Source organism: Trichechus manatus, unplaced genomic scaffold, assembly GCF_000243295.1.
Source record: "Trichechus manatus latirostris isolate Lorelei unplaced genomic scaffold, TriManLat1.0 scaffold00071, whole genome shotgun sequence".
Lineage (NCBI taxonomy): Eukaryota > Metazoa > Chordata > Mammalia > Sirenia > Trichechidae > Trichechus > Trichechus manatus.
The window spans coordinates 2,137,789-2,158,904 of NW_004444007.1; the positions used below are offsets into that span (position 1 = coordinate 2,137,789).

The following is a 21,116-nucleotide window of genomic DNA, read 5'->3' on the forward strand; positions in this document are numbered from 1 at the left end:
CCCTGGCCCGAAACAGCTTCACTGGAGAATTCTACCATTTCTAACATTTAGAGAAGAGCTCACACCAATACTACTCAAACTATTTCACAGCATAGAAAAGGAAGGAACCCTCCCGAATTTATTCTATGAAGCCAGAATAACCCTGATACTAAGCTAGGCAAAGACATCACACAAAAAAAGAAAGTTACAAACCAATTGTCATGGATTGAACTGTGTCCCCAAAAAATATGTGTCAACTTGGTTAGGCCATGATTCCCAGTATTGTGTGGTTGTCCTCCATTTTGTGATTGTAACTTTATGTCAAAGAGGATTAGGGTGGGATTCTAACACCCTTACCCAGGTGGCATCCCTGATCCAATGTAAAGGGAGTTTCCCTGGGGTGTGGCCTGCACCACCATTTATCTCTCAAGAGATAAAAAGGAAAGGAAAGTGAACAGAGAGTTGGGGACCTCATGCCACCAAGAAAGCAGTGCTAGGAGTAGAGCACATTCTTTGGACCTCAGGTTCCTGTGCTGAGATGCTCCCAGACCAAGGGAACACTGATGACAAGGACCTTTCTCAAGAGCTGATGGAGACAGAAAGCCTTCCCCTGGAGCTGACACCCTGAATTTGGATTTGTAGCCTACTGGACTGCAAGAGAATAAATTTCTCTTTGCTGAAGGCATCCACTTGTGGTATTTCTGTTACAGCAGCACTAGAAGACTAAGACATCAATATTCCTCATGAATATAGATGTAAGAATTCTTAACAGAATTCTAGCCAATAGAATTCAATAGCATATCAAAAAAATAATATATGATGACCAAATGTGATTCATACCAGGTAAGCAAGGATGCTTCAACATTAGAAAATCAATCAGTGTAATCCATCACATAAATAAAAGAATCACATGATCATCTCAATCAACACAGAAAAGGCATTTGATAAAGTCCAACACCCATTCCTGATAAAAACTCTCAGCAAAACAGGAATAGAAAGGAAATTCCTCAACATAATAAAAGGCATTTATACAAAACCAACAGGCAACATTATTCTCAACAGAGAGACTGAAAACCATTCCCCTGGAGAACAGGAACCAGAAAAGGATGTCTTTAATCACCACTCTTACTCAACATTATATTGTAAGTCCTAGCTAGAGCAACAAGGCAAGAAAAGGAAATAAAGAGCATTCAAATCGATAAAGAAGTTGTAAAACTATCCCAATTCACAGATGTAGAAAATCTCAAAGATTCCACAAGAAAGTTACTGGAACTAATAGAAGGATTTAAGGAAGTAACAGGATACAAGATCAACATACAAAAATCAGTTGGACTCCTCTACACCAACAAAAAGAACTTTGAAAAGGAAATCAGGTAAAGTATACCATTTATAATAGCCCCCCAAAAGATAAAATATTTAGGAAAAAATCTAACCAGGAATGTAAAAGACCTATACAAAGAAAACCACAAAACACTACTGGAAGCAACCAAAAGCAACCTACACAAATGGAAAAACATAGATGGATAGGAAGACTCAACATTGTGAAAATGTCAAAATCACCCAAAGTGATATATAGATATAACACAATCTAGATCCAAATTCCAACACCATTCTTTAACTAGTTGGAAAAACTAATCACCAACTTTATATGGAAAGGAAAGAGGCCCTGGATCAATAAAGCATTACTAAAGACAAAGTAGGAGTGCTCACACTACCTGATCTCAGAACTTATTATACAGCCACGGTAGTCAAAACAACCTGGTACTGGTACAATGACAGACGCATAGACCAATGGAACAAAATTGAGGACCCAGACATAAATTCATCCATCTATGGACAGCTGATATTCGACAAAGGGCCAAAGTCCACTAGGGGAAGGGACAGTCTCTTTAACAAATGGTGCTGGCAAAACTGGATGTCTATCTGTACAAAAATGAAACAGGATCCATACCTCACATCATACACAAAAACTAACTCAAAATGAAACCTAAAGCTATAAAGATCATGAAAGAAAAAATAAGGACAATGATAGGGGCCCTAATATATGGTGTAAATAGAATACCAAAGATAACTAGAAACACACCAACAGCAGAAGATGAACTAGATAAACAGAACCTCCTAATAATTAAATACTTATGCTTATCAAAAAACCTTCAAAAGAGTAAAAAAAAGAACCTACAGGCTGGGAAAAAAATTTTGGCTATGACATCCAACAGGTCTAATCTCTAAAATCTATAAAATAAAATACTGTAACAGTTCAACAACAGAAAGACAATCTAATTAAAAAATGGGCAAAGGATACGAACAGACACTTCACCAAAGAAGACATTCAGGTGGCTAACAATCACAGGAGGAAATGCTCGCGATCATTAGCCATTAGAGAGATGCAAATCAAAAAACTACAATGAGATACCATTCCATCCTGACAATAATTGCATTAAATCAAGAAAACAGAAAATAATAAATGTTGGTGAGGTTGTGGGAAGATTGGAACACTTATACACTACTAGCGGGAATGTAAAATGGTACAACCACTTTAAAAAAGTGAAAAAATGAAAAAGGGTATGGCGCTTCCTTTAAAACCTAGAAATAGGAATACCATATGATACCATATGTACCACTCCTAGATATATACCCTAAAGAAATAAGAGCCATTACATGAATAGAGATATGTACACCCATGTTCATTGCAACATTATTCACAATAGCAAAAAGATGAAAACAACCTAAGTGCCCATTAAAGGATGAATGGATAAACAAGCTGTAGTAAATACACACAATGGAATACTAGACAATGATAAAGAATAATAACGGATCTGTGAAATATCTCACAACATAAATGAATTTGGAGGACATTTTGCTTAGTGAAATAAGTCAATCACACAAGGACAAATATTGTATTTTTTATAAAAAAGAAGGTTTACATGCAGGAAAAAAAAAATTCTTTGTTGGTTACGAGGGATAGGAGGGGGAGAAAGGGGGAAAATTACTAACTAGATAGAAGACATGTTAATATTGGTGAAGGGAAAGGCAATACACAATATAGGGAAAGTCAGCACAACATGACCAAGTCAAAGGAAGACGAGAGGAACACAGGAATAAAGAGCAACTACGGTAATCACCGCAACACAGACAATCCTGTAACAATAGTATTAACAAACAATAATTTACGAATGGATATGTAGGTAGATAGGTATGCTAAAGATGAGTGGGAGGGTATAAGGGAACACACCCACCTGCAGATATAGGTTTGGTTGTAGATATTTCTACATATACAATTGTAGAAATACAACCTACATAACACCTCATGGGATGAAATTCCTAGGCTCCAAAGTGAAGGACCATAAACTTGGGGGACATCTGCATCAATTGGCACAACATAGTTCATAAAGACAATGTTCTGCATCCTACCTGATGAGTAGCATCTGTGGTTAAAAGCTTGTGAGTGGACATCCAAGATACAGCTATTGGTATCTTCCTATCTGGAGCAAAGAAGAGTGAAGAAAATCAAAGGCTCAAGGGAGCAATTAGTCCAAGGGACTAATGGGCCACATAAACCACAGCCTACATTACCCCAAGACCAGAAGAACTGGATGGTGCCTGGCTACCACTACCGACTGCTCTCACTGGGATCACAACAGAGGGTCCCAAACAGCCTGGGAAAAAAAAACGTAGAACAAAAAATCAAATTCACAAAAAATACCAGACTTACTGGTCTGACAAAGACTAGAGGAACCCCCGAGACTACAGCTCTAAGACACCCCTCTGACCTGAAATGGAAGCCATGCTCGGAGACCACCCTTCAGCCAAACAATAGACAGGCCCATAAAATAAACAATAATACCTGAGAGGAATGTGCTCCTTAGATCAATTATATGAGATCAAAGGGGCAACATTTGCCCAAAAGCAAAGATGAGAAGCCACAAAGGGGTAGAAAATCTGGACGAAAGTAAACGCAGAACCCACAGAGGAAATGGGGAGAGTGCTCACACATTGTGGGGAATGCAACCAATGTCATGGAACACTTCATGTACAAACTATTGAATGGGGAACTAATCTGCTCTGTAAACTTCCACGTACAGCACAATAAAAAATTAAAAAATAAACAAATGAAAAAGCCGTGGTGTTTAAACTTTAAATACCTGGAAGAACAACATGAAATAATGCTACTATGTCTAAAACTGGCTGACACATGGAACACAATGTTGCATATGAACAGAAACTGATTACAGAGAAGCATATTATACACCAAACTGGAGTCAAAGGAAAATTATAGCAGGAATTGAAATCTGGTTCAGAATATTGAAAATTCAATGCTGATTTTTGTTTTTTCAGTAAAATTCTATTTTTACAAAACACATTTTAATATGTTATTTTCACATGATGAAGGGAGACTTGTTATCAGTTTGTTATTCTTACATAGGGACTTGTGTATGCACACGGTTTGCTATGTATACCTTTTAGGGTTTAATACAAGGAAAAGAATATTGAATTTTCGTTTTTTAGGTTTTTAGGCGACCGGTTTTTTTCCTCCTACTCCTTAACAAATTGACTTAAGTCTCACACCATTCCATAGACTTTCATCTTACTTCATGAGGCAATGCTCACTCAATGATACTGGTGGACAGCTGGACAAAATAAAAAGAGAAAGACAAGCTATTTAGACTTCCAAGCAAAACCAGGACTGAACTGCCTGAAAGCCTTCTCTCCGGTAAAATACTTAAATATTACCAAGATATGTGCATAAAAGATTTAACTAATATTATTAAATAACACATTGTATATATGAAGATAAAAAACAAATGTCAAACGCATTGCTGCCGAGTTGATACCGACTCATGGCGATCGCATACATTACAGAGTAGAACTGAGCTCCACACGGTCTTCTTGGCTATAATCCTTTTGGAAGCAGACTGACAGGCCTTTCTTCTCGTGCCGCTGGGTGGGTTTGAACTACTAATCTTTAGGTTAGTAGTCAAGCACAAACCATTTGCACCACCCAGGGACCTTCAATTAATACTTTTAAATAACACATTTTGAATATCATGATAGAGATTTCAAACAGTGGTAAAGCAGCTGCATCAAAATGTAATACTATTTTTCTTTTACTAAGCCACTAATTGGAGCCCTGGGGGCACAGTGGTTAAGAGCTCAGTTGCTAACCAAAAGGTTGGCAGTTCGAATCCACCAGCTGCTCCTTGGAAACCCTATGGGCCAGTTCTACTCTGCCCTATAGGGTCACTATGAGTCGGAATCAACTCGACAATAACAGGTTTGGTTTTTTAGGGGGTAATGTCAGATGACCTACTTAATCTCACTGTGCTTCAGTTTCCTCATTTGTAAAATGGAACTGAAAACAGTATCTCCTTCATAGGGTCGTATAAAAACTAAAAGTTAAACATGTGCAGTGTTTATAACAGACTGGCAAAAAAATAAGAATGAATGTTAGCCTTATAACAAATAAATTCCTAAATTTGCTCCTCAAAAAAGCTATAAAAATCAATTACTGTCTACTGTCACCACTTTTTATGAACAAAAAGTATTATCACTAAAATTAAAAATATATATAATTTTGCTCTGAACCAGTGATAACTGCCATGGACCTGTACCAGTCTGTGACCAATATTTAGGAATGTCCATTAAAGCACATAAAAGTTATTGGAGCTTGTCATGGACTGTTTTCCCCTAAAATATGTCAACTTGACTAGGCCATGATTTCCAGTGTTGTGTGATTACCCACCATTTTGTCATCCAGTGTGATTATCATATGTGTTGTAAATCCTACCTCTATGATGTCAATGAGGCAGGACTCAATCTACAAGATTAGGTTGTGTCTTAAGCCAAAATCTTTTGAGATATAAAAGAGAGAAGCGAGCAGAGAGACGGGAACCTCATACCACCAAAAAAAAAAGAGCCAGGAAAATAGTGCGTCCTTTGGAGCCAGGGTCCGTGCACTGAGAAGCTCCTTGACCAGGGAAGATTAATGGCAAGGTTCTTCCCCCAGAGCCAACAAAAAGAGAAAGCCTTCCCCTGGAGCCGGCACCCTGAATTTGGACTTCTAGCCTCCTAGACCGAGAAAACAAATTTCTCTTTGTTAAAACCATCTGCTTGTGATATTTCTGTTATAGCAGCAGTAGATAACTAAGACAGAGCTCACAGGAGGATGAAAATCAGTCAAGTCTAGAGTCATTAGGGACACTTCAATGAGGAGGTAGAACATGAAATAAGAGTAGAAATATGGATATAATCTCAACAGTGAAAGTGAAATGCATCTACATTTTTCCTTTATAGTATCTAAGAAGACTACTCTTTCCCCATCTGTAGGTATTTCAGTGTTATGGAAACACCACTTCTCTTAAAGCCACTACAGTATTGATTTTAATATATTTTAACCTTGTCCAAAATCATCAGAGTATTATTACTCAAGCGAGCACTTTCAGATTTTAAGAATAACAGTTTTGTGGATTTTTATCTTCCTTTGAAAACAACTACAGGCACTGCCTTACCAATGATGGTTAAACACTTCACTATTTGTAAAAAGTAAAAACTCACAGGAAATTGAAAAGGACAGGATATACTAATGATGAAAGTAAAATATCTGTTCATGTAATTATGATGTAATTGTGATGACTGTCAAATGCTTCTTCTAGATGGTGTTACATGTTTATTGATGTTAATAGATTGCAGACTTGCACTATTACACAGAAGTACTAAATAACCGTGGTCCAAGTATTCTTAATATAATACTGCATTCGTTACCACCAAACTATCTTAAAGATGCTCCTGATCCATATTCTTCTTTTCTTTCCTTTATAAACTGCCCCAGCAGTAGTTTTCTGTAGTAACAGGAAAGGGGTTTACGTACTGATACAATAGATTACAAACAGAAATTTTAAACTCTTAGCTAGTTTAGAAAGAAAAGCTCTAGGAATGGTTTTACAGGAAAAAAATTAAATACCAAGCCCCCTATAAAGAAAAATTCTACACTCTAAATATGCTAACCACTATTGTCTTGTCTTTCCCCTCTGTGCTACAGCACCACAGTTCTATTTAAAATTTAATAAATTATAATCAACAGTCGTAGTAATTTATTCCTTCTATTTCTTGAGAACCTTTAGCATCAGCATTCTTCCTATGCTTTTTTAGTAACTAGCAAGAAAAAATTCTAGTCAAATGAACAGAAAGTACATGATTTTACCCCCATCATACAGAGGCAGAATAGTGTATATAGTCGGCCCCCTATATCCGTCGGTTCCACATTTGCGGATTCAACAAACTGTGGATCAAAAATATTTGGAAAAAAAGAAAGTTCCCAAAAGCAAAACTTGAATTTGCTGTGCACTAAACACTATGCTGAACCCATGCAAATGAAGTGCTGTGTAGCTATATCCTGCTGTAGCCTCCCTCCATTTCACACATCCTCAGTCTCTCTCCAGCACAGGTTGTTTGAGCATGGTTTGCCTTGTGTCTTGTTTGTTTGCTACTTGTGTTGTGTGCATCCTTTGTTCTGCTATTTACATAGTATTTACATTGTATTAGGTATTATAAGTAATCTAGAGATGATTTAAAGTATATGGGAAGATGTGCATAGTACGTTAAATGCAAATACTATGCTATCTTATATAATGGACTTGGGCATCTGTAGGTTTTGGTATCCGCAGCAGTCCTGGAATCAATCCTCTGCGGATTCAGATGGACAACTGTGTATAATATAGTATAATAGCTTAACATGAGTTATGTTGACAGATGCCTGTTCAATGCAAAGTCTTTAGCTTACTAGCTATGTGAGCTCAGGACAATTATTTAAACCAGTGGATCCCACAATGTTGTCATCAGACTGAAAGTATCATCATCACCAGGGAACTTGTTAGAGATTCAAATTCTCAGGCCCTATTCCGGACTTACTGAATCAGAAATTGGGGGTAGGGCTCAGCAATTTGTGTTTTACCCAGGGTTTCAAACCAGTTCATTCCAGTTTGACCCCCTGCTGAGTATCTGCCTTTCCACCCCAGATATACTGAATCAAAATCTTCATTTTAACAAGATCCCCAAGTCTACATAAGAATCACCTGGGAATCCATGAGAATCACCTGGAGATCTTGTTAAAATGTAGATTCTGATTCAATATATCTGGGGTGGAAACGCAAATTCTCAACAGGGGGTCTAACCAGAATGAACTGGTTCAAAGCTGATTCTACCAAACCCTCCAGGTGATTCTGACACATGCTCAAGGGTGAGAAACATTGACTTAAACTGAGTATCCCTTTCCTCATTGGTAAAATGGGTTTCCTAAGATCCTATAAGACCAGAGCAGGGTTTCCAACCAGTTCAAACAGATTCAGCCATGGCCGACTGTCATGGTTTGAATTATGTCCCTCCAAAAATGTGTGTATCAATTTGGCTAGGCCGTGATTCCTGGTACTATGTGATTTTCCTGTATGTTGTAAGCCTGCTTCTATGATGTTAATGAGGGAGGATGGGTGGCAGTTGTATTAGTAAGGCAGGACCTGATCTACAAGACTGGATTGTGTCCTGAGGCAATCTCCTGAGATATAAAAGACAGAAGTGAGCAGTGAGACAGGGGGACCTCATACCATCCAGAAAGCAGTGCTGGGAGCAGAGCGCTTCCTTTGGGCTGGGGTCCCTGCGTCGAGAAGCTCCTAGTCCAGGGGAACATTGATGAGAAGGCCAATAGAGAGAAAAAGCCTTCCCCTGGAGCTGATACCCTGAATTTGGACTTTTAGCATACTTTGACTGTGAGGAAATATAAACTTCTCTGCATTAAAACCTTCCACTTGTGGTATTTCTGTTACAGCAGCACTAGATGACTAAGACAGAATTTGGTACCAAGAGAGTGGGGTACTGCTCTAACAGATACCTAAAATGTGGAAGTGGTTTTAAAACTGTGAATGGATAGACGTATGGCAGTGACAGAGGACCAGCAGCAGCAGAGAACCTACAGCAGCAGAAAAGTGGCAGCGGCAGAGAGCCAACAGCAGCAGAACCAAGAGACCAGTGCGAGATGGTGCTGGAGCCAACCCACGGAGCGAGAGAGCTGAGTGCCTGCGTGCAGGAGGCTTCCTGGCGGAGTGGAGTGCCTCTGGGCAGTTATCGGTGGAGCTAGGCTTGCCAACCCACGGAGCGAGACAGCTGAGTGTCTGTGTGCACGAGGCTTTCTAGCGGAGTGGGATGCCTCCGGGCACTTATACCGGTGGAGCTACAGAGCTTTGGAACACTTGCCCCAGCGGGGCAGATGCGGGCATGAGGCCCGAGGGCCAAGAGGCCACAGGAAACAGAAGCAGAAGCTGAAGAGACAAGGGACACAAGAAGCCAAGCTGCCTCAGCCTCAAAATGTATGGCCATGACCTCAGGGGTTTCAAAGGGTGGAGTCGCCATTCAGATGGACTGGGAGAATGGTGCGCCTAAAGCCAAGGGAGCAGAGCTGCTGTCCCAGTGGGCCTTAAAGGCGGAGCTGAAGCCCAAGGCTGAGGGGCTTCTACTCAGAATCCAGAGACTGTGGCCAATACCTAGAGTCTGGAGGGCAGAGCTATTGTGTAAATTGTCTCAGAGAACAGAGGATTATTTTAAAAGCCTTGAGGGCTAATGTAATGTGTTCTGCTGACTTCCTTGGTGCCTGTTATCACTTCTTTTCCTCTAGTTTCTCCCGTTTGTAATGGAAATATCTAGCTTATGCGTGTTCTGCCATTGTACCTCTGGAAGCAGATAACTTGTATTCTAGATTTCACCGATGAAGAGGAATTTTTGGATTTTGGACTTGGAGTTAAGACTTTTGCTATGATATGATGCGGTGAATAGGTTTTCCATGTTGCAAGGATGTGATTTTTTGGGGGCCAAACGGTGGAATGTCATGGTTTGAATTATGTCCCCAAAAAAATGTGTGCATCAGTTTGGCTGGGCCATGATTCCTGGTACTATGTGATTTTCCTGTATGTTGTAAACCTGCCTCTATGATGTTAATGAGGGAGGACAGGTGGCAGTTGTGTTAGTAAGGCAGGACCTGATCTACAAGACTGGATTGTGTCCTGAGGCAATCTCTTGAGATATAAAAGACAGAAGTGAGCAGTGAGACAGGGGGACCTCATACCATCAAGAAAGCAATGCCGGGAGCAGAGCACGTCCTTTGGACTGGGGTCCCTGCGTCGAGAAGCTCCTAGTCCAGGGGAACATTGATGAGAAGACTGACAGAGAGAAAAGCCTTCCCCTGGAGCTGATACCCTGAATTTGGACTTTTAGCCTACTTTGACTGTGAGGAAATATAAACTTCTCTTCGTTAAGACCATCCACTTGTGGTATTTCTGTTACAGCAGCACTAGATAACTAAGACACCGACAAACTGAAACCAGAACAGACTCAAATTTTTTAAATTTAGGTGATCTGGAACTCTTACCAGAATGGGAAAAATTATGGGTCGAAGCCCTGGAATGGGAGAGTCAGAAGTGGCATTGTGAGCCCTTTCAGGAGGCTGATGCATGACACTGGATTATTGCCAGGACTATTATGGAGAGCGACACACATTCAAAGCAGTACAGTGGGCCACCATCTTTGAGCAGGGCACAGCTGTTATGCTGTCCTTGTTTTCTAAGAGGGAGATTAAGTTTCTAGCAGGGCTTCAACTCCTAATTTGTCCTGTTCCAGTTAGCGTTTCGGTCACCCACATTTTAAAAATCCAGGTCCATTCCAGTGTCACTTCATCGGCCATGACTGAGCTAGGTGAACTGCTTTGAAGCCCTGGGCCACAGAAGTGAACAGATCAGGTAAAAGAACTTTGGCTCTATTACCTCTTTGCTTATTTGTTTATCTTTAAGTCAAGGGTCCAAATTACAAGGAATAAGGACATCAATATGATGTGCTGCTGCAGAGGCCAGACTGAAATGTACTGACCTGAGCAGTGGGCAGGGGACCAAAATAGGCCTCAGGCTGCAAGGCAGGCCCTAAAGATTTGGCTACTGAAGTCACGAGTGGGCAAAATGCCCAAGAAGTAAGGTTTTATCCCCACATAAACTAAGACTATGCTGCTTTGATAGTAACAAACGATAGTATGAGGAGAATAAACAGTGATCTTTTAGGTCCCAAAAGACACTGGATTCTTATCCCCACTTAACTCTCCCCCAGAGTACAGGCACGGGGAATTCTCCTAATTGACGTCAGCTGCTGTAAGGGAATGCCATGACCTTAAACTTGGCCACCGGTCCACTCTCACATCCAGGAACAAAGCCAGAGGGTTTTCCTGGCAACTGCCTGACATGCTAAATGGCAGGCACAGCCACTGAGGGAATCCTTTGCTGTCCCAGGAACAAATCCCCCACTGCAGGAAACAGACAAACTGGAGAGATTAGCAGTTTGCCCAGCTGAGACTGGCCTATGGCCTTAGCCCAGAGAGGAGACAAAGAGTTCTAAACCACTCTGTTAAAAAATCTAAACTCCTGGTCTGCTTTTGCCTTACAAATGAGGGAATGTTCTTTTCTAAGTCAAAGGGAAAACAGGAAAATATGGGAACTTCAAGGAGAAATGTAGTAAATTGGATCCCTGCAAAAACTATCCTACATATTCAAGAAGTCTTTAGTAGATAACTGATTTTTTGAATAAAAACTAATCAGATGTTTTCAAAATCAATTAACAATTATTTTTAAAAGGACCTCTAATCAAAATTGGATCCAGTCCCCCTACCCTGCCAAAGCTATGCTCATCCCTTGGATGAGTATGAAACATTCCTCATCAACCCTTCTTCCAAGAGATCCTCCCCGACTGCATTCTAATCTCATCCAGGATGCTGTCTGAATCACTATTTACAAACTTTATTATGGAACTTCCCTGACCAAAGACCCATTAAAATCCCCAAATGTCTATAAAACAATATCCAAATGCTTAAGTGCCACATACTAATGCATGACCTGGACTTCTAACCTCAGTCTCACTCCCAGGGACAGATGACCCAATGAACAAGGTTCTCATGTGAAATTGTGCACTACATATTACAGTAAGTAAATATAAGTAAGCCCATGCGTACCTTGCTTACTGGTTAATCCACCCCTGCACTCACACCCATTACACCCTTTAGAAACCCTGCCATCACATAGCATACTTCCAACAACATGCCTTACTACTTAATAACGAAATCCAAACCAAGGCCATTACTCTCGAGTGGATTCTGACTCATGGCAACCTAGTGCGTATCAGAGTAGAATGGTGCTCCATAGGGTTTTCAAGGCTGTGACCTTCCCGAAGCAGATCACCAGTCTTTCCTCTGAGGCACCTCTGGGTGGGCTCAAACTACCAGCACTGGTTAGTTGTCCAGTGCTTAACCCTTTGGGCCACTTAGGGACTCAAAAACAGGGCTTCTAATATGCCACTGTCTCTGCCCAGAATATTTCCCCCAGCTCTTTCAAGTATCAAAATTTTACTCATCACACTGGTCCACTTCAAATATCATGTAATCTATCAAGACTTCTTGGCCTCCCTTCTTTTTTTTTTTTTAGTTTCTACATCAGTATGTGAGCTCTCCAACAGCATTCTTAACACACTAAATAGTAATTATCTGTTTATGTGTCTGACTCCCCAGTAGACCTTGAGTATTCTAGACAAAGACTATGGTTTCATTTATTATCCACAGTTGCTCACCTTCTGAAAGAGTTCTCATTCCAAATACATGGCAGGTGAGATCCCAGTATTTAAGAATTTCTTTAACTCAAAGATGGAATATAATAATCCGTGGGCACTGTCAGGAAAACCTTAGCTATTTAGAAAATAGAAAAGCTTTTTAGCTTTAAATGAGCTGTATCCAGTTGGATACTTCTTAATTTGCTTGAATAAATCTAGGTCATATCCTTTAATTTAATCAATAGCTTGATATATCTATCTTTGGGAAAATATCTGTTTTAGTTTTTCCTGCTATGTTCTGAGCTAGAGAAGACCAAAGACAGGTGTTACTCACGTATGTATCCACACCACCTGTAACAGGTAAACATTCAATAAATGTTTGTTATATTGAATTAGCCAAAAGAGTTGCCACACTGATATTTGGCTACATTGTTTTAAACATTCCATTTGTATGTTTGCAAGGAAACAATGACAAATTCAACTCAATATTCAAAGAAACGTCAGAGAAGGAAAATATGTTTCCTTGCAAAATGCCTCCAACACACAAACACATTCTCCACATCAAATCTTTGAAATAACTACCATTCTTGTCAGGCAAGGTAGCTTGGGGAAGTGAGATGAACGCGCCTCATGCCTCCCTTGTTTTGATAAAGTACCCAAGAGACAGTACTCACCTATACTCCCACGAAGATTGCCCAAACGGCTATCTAAATCTACATTCTTAAAGTGCAAGGTACAAATTGCCCCATCTCCCTCTCCAGAGAGACAGAAGGAGGGAGCTGGGTTGGGGCTCAGCAGCTTCCTTGTCCTTCTGTCTTCTCCAAGAGAAAATGTACTGAATTTTAAGGGAAAAAATCCCAAATGAACACAAACCTTTCAATGCTTTATAAACACTGGAAAGGAGGCTTCACCCATTTAAATATTTAAAAAATGCTAAAGGATGCCCAGATTGCAAATAACTATGACATCAATTCCTAGGTTTTTCTTAAATGAGGACACAACATGGCACAGATGTTAGTACAACCCCTTTCTAAATATTTTAGGCTCGAATTATTAATAAAAAGTAGGGAAGGAGGGGAGCCCTGGTGGTACAGTGGTTAACTGTTCAGCTGCCAACCAGAAGGTCAGCAGTTGAGGGACTATTTTTAATGCTTGAAAACTACCATAAGGTCAGGCTTCAGGCTTGGCTTTCCTGTCCCCAAATTAAAAAGGTATTTCTTTCCTCTTAATCTTTCCTTACTGATTATGATTTGTAACCATATTATTTTCCTTCTCTTTCTCCCATTCTTTTTCTTCCATCTCCTTCTTCCTTTTCCTTTGAATTGTGTCTTAGGTTCTCCATCTTTAAGTGTGGAATTCTGAACTGTATAAAGAATACTCTACACTGAAGATTTTTAAGTGTAAACTATGCTTTTATTGCATAGTCTAGTATCATGCTTGGTAATAATAAAGTACCACTTCACAGACATAATTATCCAAACAACAAATATTTAAAATGTAAAAATAAACATTACACTGCTGGTTCAGCTCTCCAGGTAAAACAAAATCTCAAAACAAAATCACACATCAAAAAATTTTACCAGTAAATTAGAAGTATTTTGAAATCGAAAGAGATTATGACTTCCTCTGATCAATGTATCCTGCTTTTCTTTTGTACTCCTCCATGTTTCAACTATTGGCTCATAAAATCATGGGTTGGAATATATTACTTAATTTTCCACACTGGTGAATTATATACAAAAGTTCATCTTTCTTTTTATCCAAATGTTAAAAAAAAATTATCTTTTGTCCATCGCCTCTGCCACTATTATTCCATGTCCTTGTGTAGCCGGCAATGTAATCTACTTGAGGCTCCTTAGGATCTTGCCATCATTATCAAATACAAATCTTTTCTAAAAAAAAAAAAAATTTCTCCTGCTCAGATTATAATTTCACTAACCTGTTAAACCTGTTGCCATCGAGTCGCTTCTGAATCATAGCAACCCTACAGGACAGAGTAGAACTGCCCTCATAGGATTTCCAAGGAGAAGCTGGTGAACTCGAACTGCCGACCTCTTGGTCAGCAGCCAATCTCTTAATTACTGTGCCACTGGGGCTCCATAATATCACTCGTGCTAAATATTCAGTGAGGTCTCCTCACTATTTAAAAGGCTTAGTTTGGGTTGCCTCCCTGCCCCTCCCCTGCCCCTGACAAAGGTATACATAATTTAGTCACGATTTGCAAACTGAGTTATTGCTCTTCATATCTGTATCATGAAATCTGTCAAATTGTCAGCTGGGTTGAAGACGCACTAGAAATAACCAGGGGTGATCTCCACTGAACACGAGGGTGGTTAGTCTGTGAGCTCCAGGAAGGCCTTAGGTTCGGGAATAAACATCATGAATCCGACACATCCAAGGCCCACCCTATGTGTTCTTTCAGGACAGAGCGAATCAAACAGAGGTGCTGACTAGGCCATCCCCGAAAGTACACAGCCCTAAATGTCTACTTTGTATGTTTGCTTTTAGTTACAATTATCACCTCTATTAACACCTACTCGGCTCATTACTGCATTTAACCTAAATTTTTCATTGGAAGAGGCATACTATTATGTGAAATGGAGAAATGATAAACTCATAATAAAATATTGAGCCTTTCATTCTAATCAAAAACAAATGAGCTTAATGATAAACATAGTGTTTAAAGTTAACATTTTACCATTAATATATAGGAAGAATTTGAGTTAATTTTTCAAAGCGTTTTTTGTTTTCTTCCTGCTGGTAGATTCTGAATTAATACTTACATATTTAAAAATTTTAGTGTTTTACTAACTAGATAGTAGATAAGTGGTAGCTTTGGTGAGGGGTGAGACAATACACAATACTAGGGAAGTCAACACAACTTGATTGACCAAGGCAAAGTCATAGAAGCTACATAGACATATCCAAACTCCCCGAGGGACCACGCTACTAGGCTGAGGGCTGGGACCATGGTCTCAGGGGGCATCTAGCTCAATGGACATAACATAGTTTATAAAGAAAACGTTCTACATCTGACTGTGGTGAGTAGTGTCTGGGGTCTTAAAAGCCTGCGAGCGGCCATCTAAGATACATCTACTGGTCTCACCCCATCCGGAACAAAGGAGAATGAAGAAAACCAAAGACACAAGGGAAAGATTAGTCCAAAGGACTAATGGACCACAACTACCACAGCCTCCACCAGACTGAGCTCAGGACAATTAGATGGTGCCTGGCTATCACCACTGACTGTTCTGACAGTGATTACAATAGATGGTCCCAGACAGAGCAAGAGAAAAATGTAGAACAAAATTCAAATTCACAAAAAAAGACCAGACTTACTGGTCTGACAGAGAGAGAGACTGGAGAAACCCCAAGAGTACGGCCCCCAGACACCCTTTAACTGAATACTGAAGTCACTCCTCAAGTGCGCCCTTCAGCCAAAGATTAGACAGATCTATAAAACAAATAATAACACACGTGAGGAACATGCTTTGTAGTTGAATCATGTATACAAGACTAAATGGGCACATGAGCCCAAAAGCAGAGACAAGAAGGCAGGAAGAGACAGGAGGGCTGGAAGAATGGAAATGGGGAACCTGGGGTGGAGAAGGGGAGAGTGTTGACACAGCATGGGATTGACAACCAATGTCACAAAACAATTTGTGCATTAGTTGTTTAATGAGAAACTAATTTGCTCTGTAAACTTTCACCTAAAGCATAATTAAAAAAAAAAAAAGGTGTTTCAGTATCTAAGAAAGCAAAGCATGTTCACATTTTCAAGTCTCTATGAATTGAAGATAATACATGATTCCATTTTAAAATATGGAAAATGGGAGTCATAGTGATACGCACAGGGTAAACCTACGGCTTAATTTATTCACCAATGGTTCCACGCTGTTAATAACACTGGAGCCAATGACTCCTAGTGCCTGAACCCATGGACAGTCTTTTTTTTTTTTTTTTTTACAACAAGAGAAACAGTATTGTCAACCATAAATAATGTTCATTTCTTTGGAATAGGCATTATTAAGGACATTTTGATCAAGGAAGGTCTACTCTGATATTCTAGACATATCTTCTCTTAACAGTTACATTCAAACGTACATTTGAAGGCCAACAATACCATGAGTACATGAAAATTTAGAAGAAAGACACAATCACTTGTATGTATGAAATAACAAAAAACTACTCTTTTATTCCAAACAGGACAATATTTTGTTTCTAAAGTTTTTCCCTTTTACCAGAATAATAATAGTTAACAGGGAAATAAATATTTTCAACTTCTCTAAAAATACAAACCAGTTCCAACGAACTCCACAAAAGACAGATCAAAAGCCTCCAGTATTTGATTCTCTATATCTACACAATTTTTCTGACAAGATCTAATTTCTATTGCCTAAGAGAAGCTACTATGAGTCAAAGTCAACTTAACAGCAACTGATTTTTATCTAGTTTTCAATTGGTCTTAAGAGAAGCTATACACGATGTAAAATATTTATGGACCCATAAAAAGCAGCAGAACAAAAACATTCATAGAGCAAAGACTCTATGTTTTCTAGGCACTAAAATAATATAAAAAAGAGAAATTTGATCTTCTTCCTTAAGTTCCTTAAGTTGAAGCCCTGGTAGTGTAGTGGTTAAGAGCTATGGCTGCAAGCCAAAACATCGGCAGTTGGAATCCACCCGCAACTCCTTGGAAACCCTCTGGGGCAGTTCTGCTCTGTCCTATAGGGCCACTGTGAGTCATAATCGACTCAAAGGCAATGAGTTTAGTTTTGGTTTGGTCCTTAAGTTCAGTGGTTCCAAAACTTTAATGTGCATCAGAATCACCTAAAGGACTTGATGAAACAGATTATTGGGCCTCACCCCAGAGAATCTGATTCAGTAGTTTTGGGTGAGGGCTGAGAATTTACATTTTAACAAGTTTCCAAGTGATGATGATAAGGAGGAAGATGAGGATGCTAGTCTGGGGATCTCACTTTGAGAGCTTCTGCTTTAATTAGTCACTTATTCAGTCACTGTGGAAGTCTTAGGATACTTCGTTTAATCTTTCCCAATGACTATTGTCCATTGGGGCCAGTTAATATTTTTACTCACAAACATTATTACCTCTTAACCTTATCAAAGCTTTTATTTACAGTATCACTTCAGAATATCTTCATCATCTCCAAGTTGCATACCACTTTTCAGAGCATCACAATTTTGTGCATATCTAATACATGATAATAAAAATATTTTTATATATGTATAATATCCTTAGTTCTTAATGTATAGACTCAACAGTAAAAGAGTAAGTGGAGTAAGGAAACTAAAGTCTTATTGCTTGCTAGGATTTTTCATTTCCTGTCATAAATAACAAAATATGGGCACAAACTGGTGGATCTATGCCCTCAGGACTTACCTGTAACTGGAGCATCTATATCCAGCAAGTTTTTTTCCTGTCGAAGAATTGAAGCCCCCTCTGTTATTATTCTCAATGCAACACTCTCTTCCAGCCTGCCCTCCTTCATGAGATGTGCCTTTAAGACATCCACACGAGGTTTCCCGTCATTATCAAACACTTCTTTCGCTGTAAGCCGGTGACTTGGAGGAAATGGGACAGCTGAAAGAGAAAAAGTCACATTATTACATTAGCCAAGTCTCAACAAAAAAATTCAATAATAACCCCAAATATCCATTCCAATCACTAACCAAACAGTCCCAGGGTGATGCAAACAGTTAAGTGCTCGGCTGCTAACTGAAAGATTATCAGTTCAAATCCACCCAGAGGTGCCTTGGAAGAAAGGCCTGGCAATCTACTTCCAAACAATCAGCCATCAAAAACCCTATGGAACACAGTTCTACTCTGACACACACAGGGTCACCATGAGTCAGAGTCAATTTGAAGGCAACTGGTACTGTTTTGTTTTGTTTTTATCGTTAAACATATAATAAGAGTATTTAAAAAGTTCCCACAATAAAATATGATCAAGGGTATCAAGAATGAAAGACAGCTATTTCCCTTTGATTCTAAATGTAATGTCATTGTTGAAAGGAGATTTACAGTTCTTATTCACCAGTACCTATCTCATGTATCTAGAAGTTCCTGATAGAATTAATAAAGCAAAAGGAGAGAGATACTGTTTCTGTTAGGCAATAATAATCAATTTAGAAAAAAAATAGTTCCTATAAATCTAACAATAGCCCACTCAGATGAAGATGGTTCTCCACTAATCAGGAGACCCCTTTTTCCGGGATCAGCGGAATGACAGAAGGTCTGCCCAGCCAGATTTGCCCTCTAACCAGAGTTGCATCTCTGAGATAACTGATGGACCCACTATTTAAGGAAAAAGTAGAAATCTGAAGGTAAGGAGGCAAAAACACACTGACTATAGAACAGGAAATGAGGGTGTGTGTGTGTGTGTGTGTGTGTGTGTGTGTGTGTGTGTGTGTGTTATAGTGGCATCTTGAACAGCGAGGGAACAGTATGATGCCAGCAAGGAGACACAGGTATTTAGGAAAAAGATACAATGACAAATTCTAGTTTTTGCTCAGGCTTGGAGACAATCATGCTCTCCTCCACACATCCCACACCTCTGTAACAGCCCTCTCTTGTAATGCTACTGTCATTCTTCACATATGTAGATACATTCATTCACTCATCTAGCCACTGGATATTCACTAAACCCCTCATATGTGATGACATCCAAAGCTCCAAGATGGTACGAAGGTTAAATTTCTGATAAATGGTCAACATGCCTTTTGAGTGAAGGAAACTCATTATTTCTTTACTTCACACAAAGGTCCATTTACTGTGCAACAACACAGATCTGTTAGAAATATGAAAGGAGCATAAACATAGTTTCATGTAACTTTCATCTGCCATGCGCATTATGCCATATGTCTGTCCAAGAGCTTCTCCATATGATGATTTCTCTCTCAGGAAAAAAGGAATGTTAAGGAATAAACCTAGCCCCCTTATTTCCTAAAGGTGTCTCTCAGAGATCAAGACTTATGTAAGCCTATGCCAAGAAATTTTCTTTAATGTAATAGCATAGATTTATTTTCCAAGTGATATTATATCCACTTAAGAGGAAACAAAACCAAGCAATGAATCTGTACTGGTGGATACAAGATTGGTTTTCCTAACAATTCAACTGTATCTAACTATGCTGCCAGAACGAAGTGGCAGTATCAGACCCAGTAAGTGAGCATGAGGCCTTTGTGGTCAGAGGTACCTGGATGTAAACCTTGGCTCTGAACAATTCTAAGATGTGTGACCTTGGGCAAGTTAAACAATCTTTTGGCCTCAGTTACTTCACCTGTAAAACAGGGATAATATCTATCTGAGGATTGTTACAATAACTTAATAGTAATAGTTGTGGCTAACATTTATAAGAGTATTTATTTTATGCCAGGCATTGTTTGGGTAATAAAATCAGATGCAAGAATAAAGTTGTAAGATGACTAAGGCAATGTGTACATGTATTTATATATAAACTTAGTACTCACAGCATTACTGTGGGGGTGAAACATAAAGCTTAAAAATATTAAGCACCTTGCTCAAGATAATTACCTAATCATTTGTACGTAGATCCACTGAGTTTGAACCCAGGCAGTCTGATGCCAGAATGCCTGTGTTAAAAACTACACTACACTGCCTCCAGAAAGTACTTAAGACAAAAACAAAAAAAAGAATCCACTGCCATCGAATTGATTCCGACTCATAACGACCCCATAGGATTTCCAAGACTGTAAATCTCTACAGAAGCAAACTGCCACATCTTCCTCCCGCAGAGCGGCTGGTGGTTTCAAACTGCCAACCTTTCAACCACTGTGCCACCAGGGTGCCTTAAGACAGTACTTAATAATTAGAAAGTAACGAGTAAATCACCTTGTAGAATTTAAATTCTAACATATACTGATACTGAGAAGAGTTTTTCTTAAAAAGCCTGTATGTACCTTTTGCCATAACCCTTTTATTTCCCAAAATTACTTGAGGCAGCTTATAGTAGAATAGGAGCCCTGGTGGCACTGTGGTTAAGCACTCAGCTGCTAACCCAAATGCTGGTGGTTAGAACCCACCAGCCGCTCCATGGGACAATGATGTGGCAGTCTGCTTCCATAAAGATCACAACCTCGGAAAACCTGTGGGGCAGTTCTACTGTGTCCTACAGGGTCGCTATGAGTCAGAATCGACAGCGTGGGTTTTGGTATGGTAGAACAAATGAATAACACAGAAGCATAAATTAAAATAAGAGACAAAATGTATAATACAAAGGCATACAGGACAGTAAAAGACAAAATCCAAGGACTAAACAAGGAGAAAAGAAAAGGAGGAAATTAGGTCATTAAACTTGAGGAATTTTTGCTTTGTGTATTTTGTCCCCCCTACCCGCCCTTTTTTTTTTTTTTTTTGTTTTTTAATATAATCTGGAAATCTTACAATGGCCAAATTTCTTTACCTGGGTCTTTAAATATGTTTTGAAATTAGAAAATATTTTACCGGGTAACTACTCAATATCCTCCAGGCTTTAGGT

General features: G+C 39.3%; 1 protein-coding gene across 3 annotated transcripts in view; it reads right to left on the minus strand.

The window, feature by feature from the left end:
- The window catches only part of PPP3CA (protein phosphatase 3 catalytic subunit alpha), a 363,115-nt gene that overhangs the window by 172,964 nt on the left and 169,035 nt on the right, over positions 1-21,116 (minus strand). For all 3 annotated transcript variants that reach the window (XM_023734723.1, XM_023734721.1, XM_023734722.1), the window contains exon 2: positions 17,999-18,199. In XM_023734723.1, coding sequence (XP_023590491.1) covers positions 17,999-18,107 — 109 coding nt within the window. In that variant the 5' untranslated portion in view covers positions 18,108-18,199. The remainder of the gene's footprint in view (positions 1-17,998; positions 18,200-21,116) is intronic.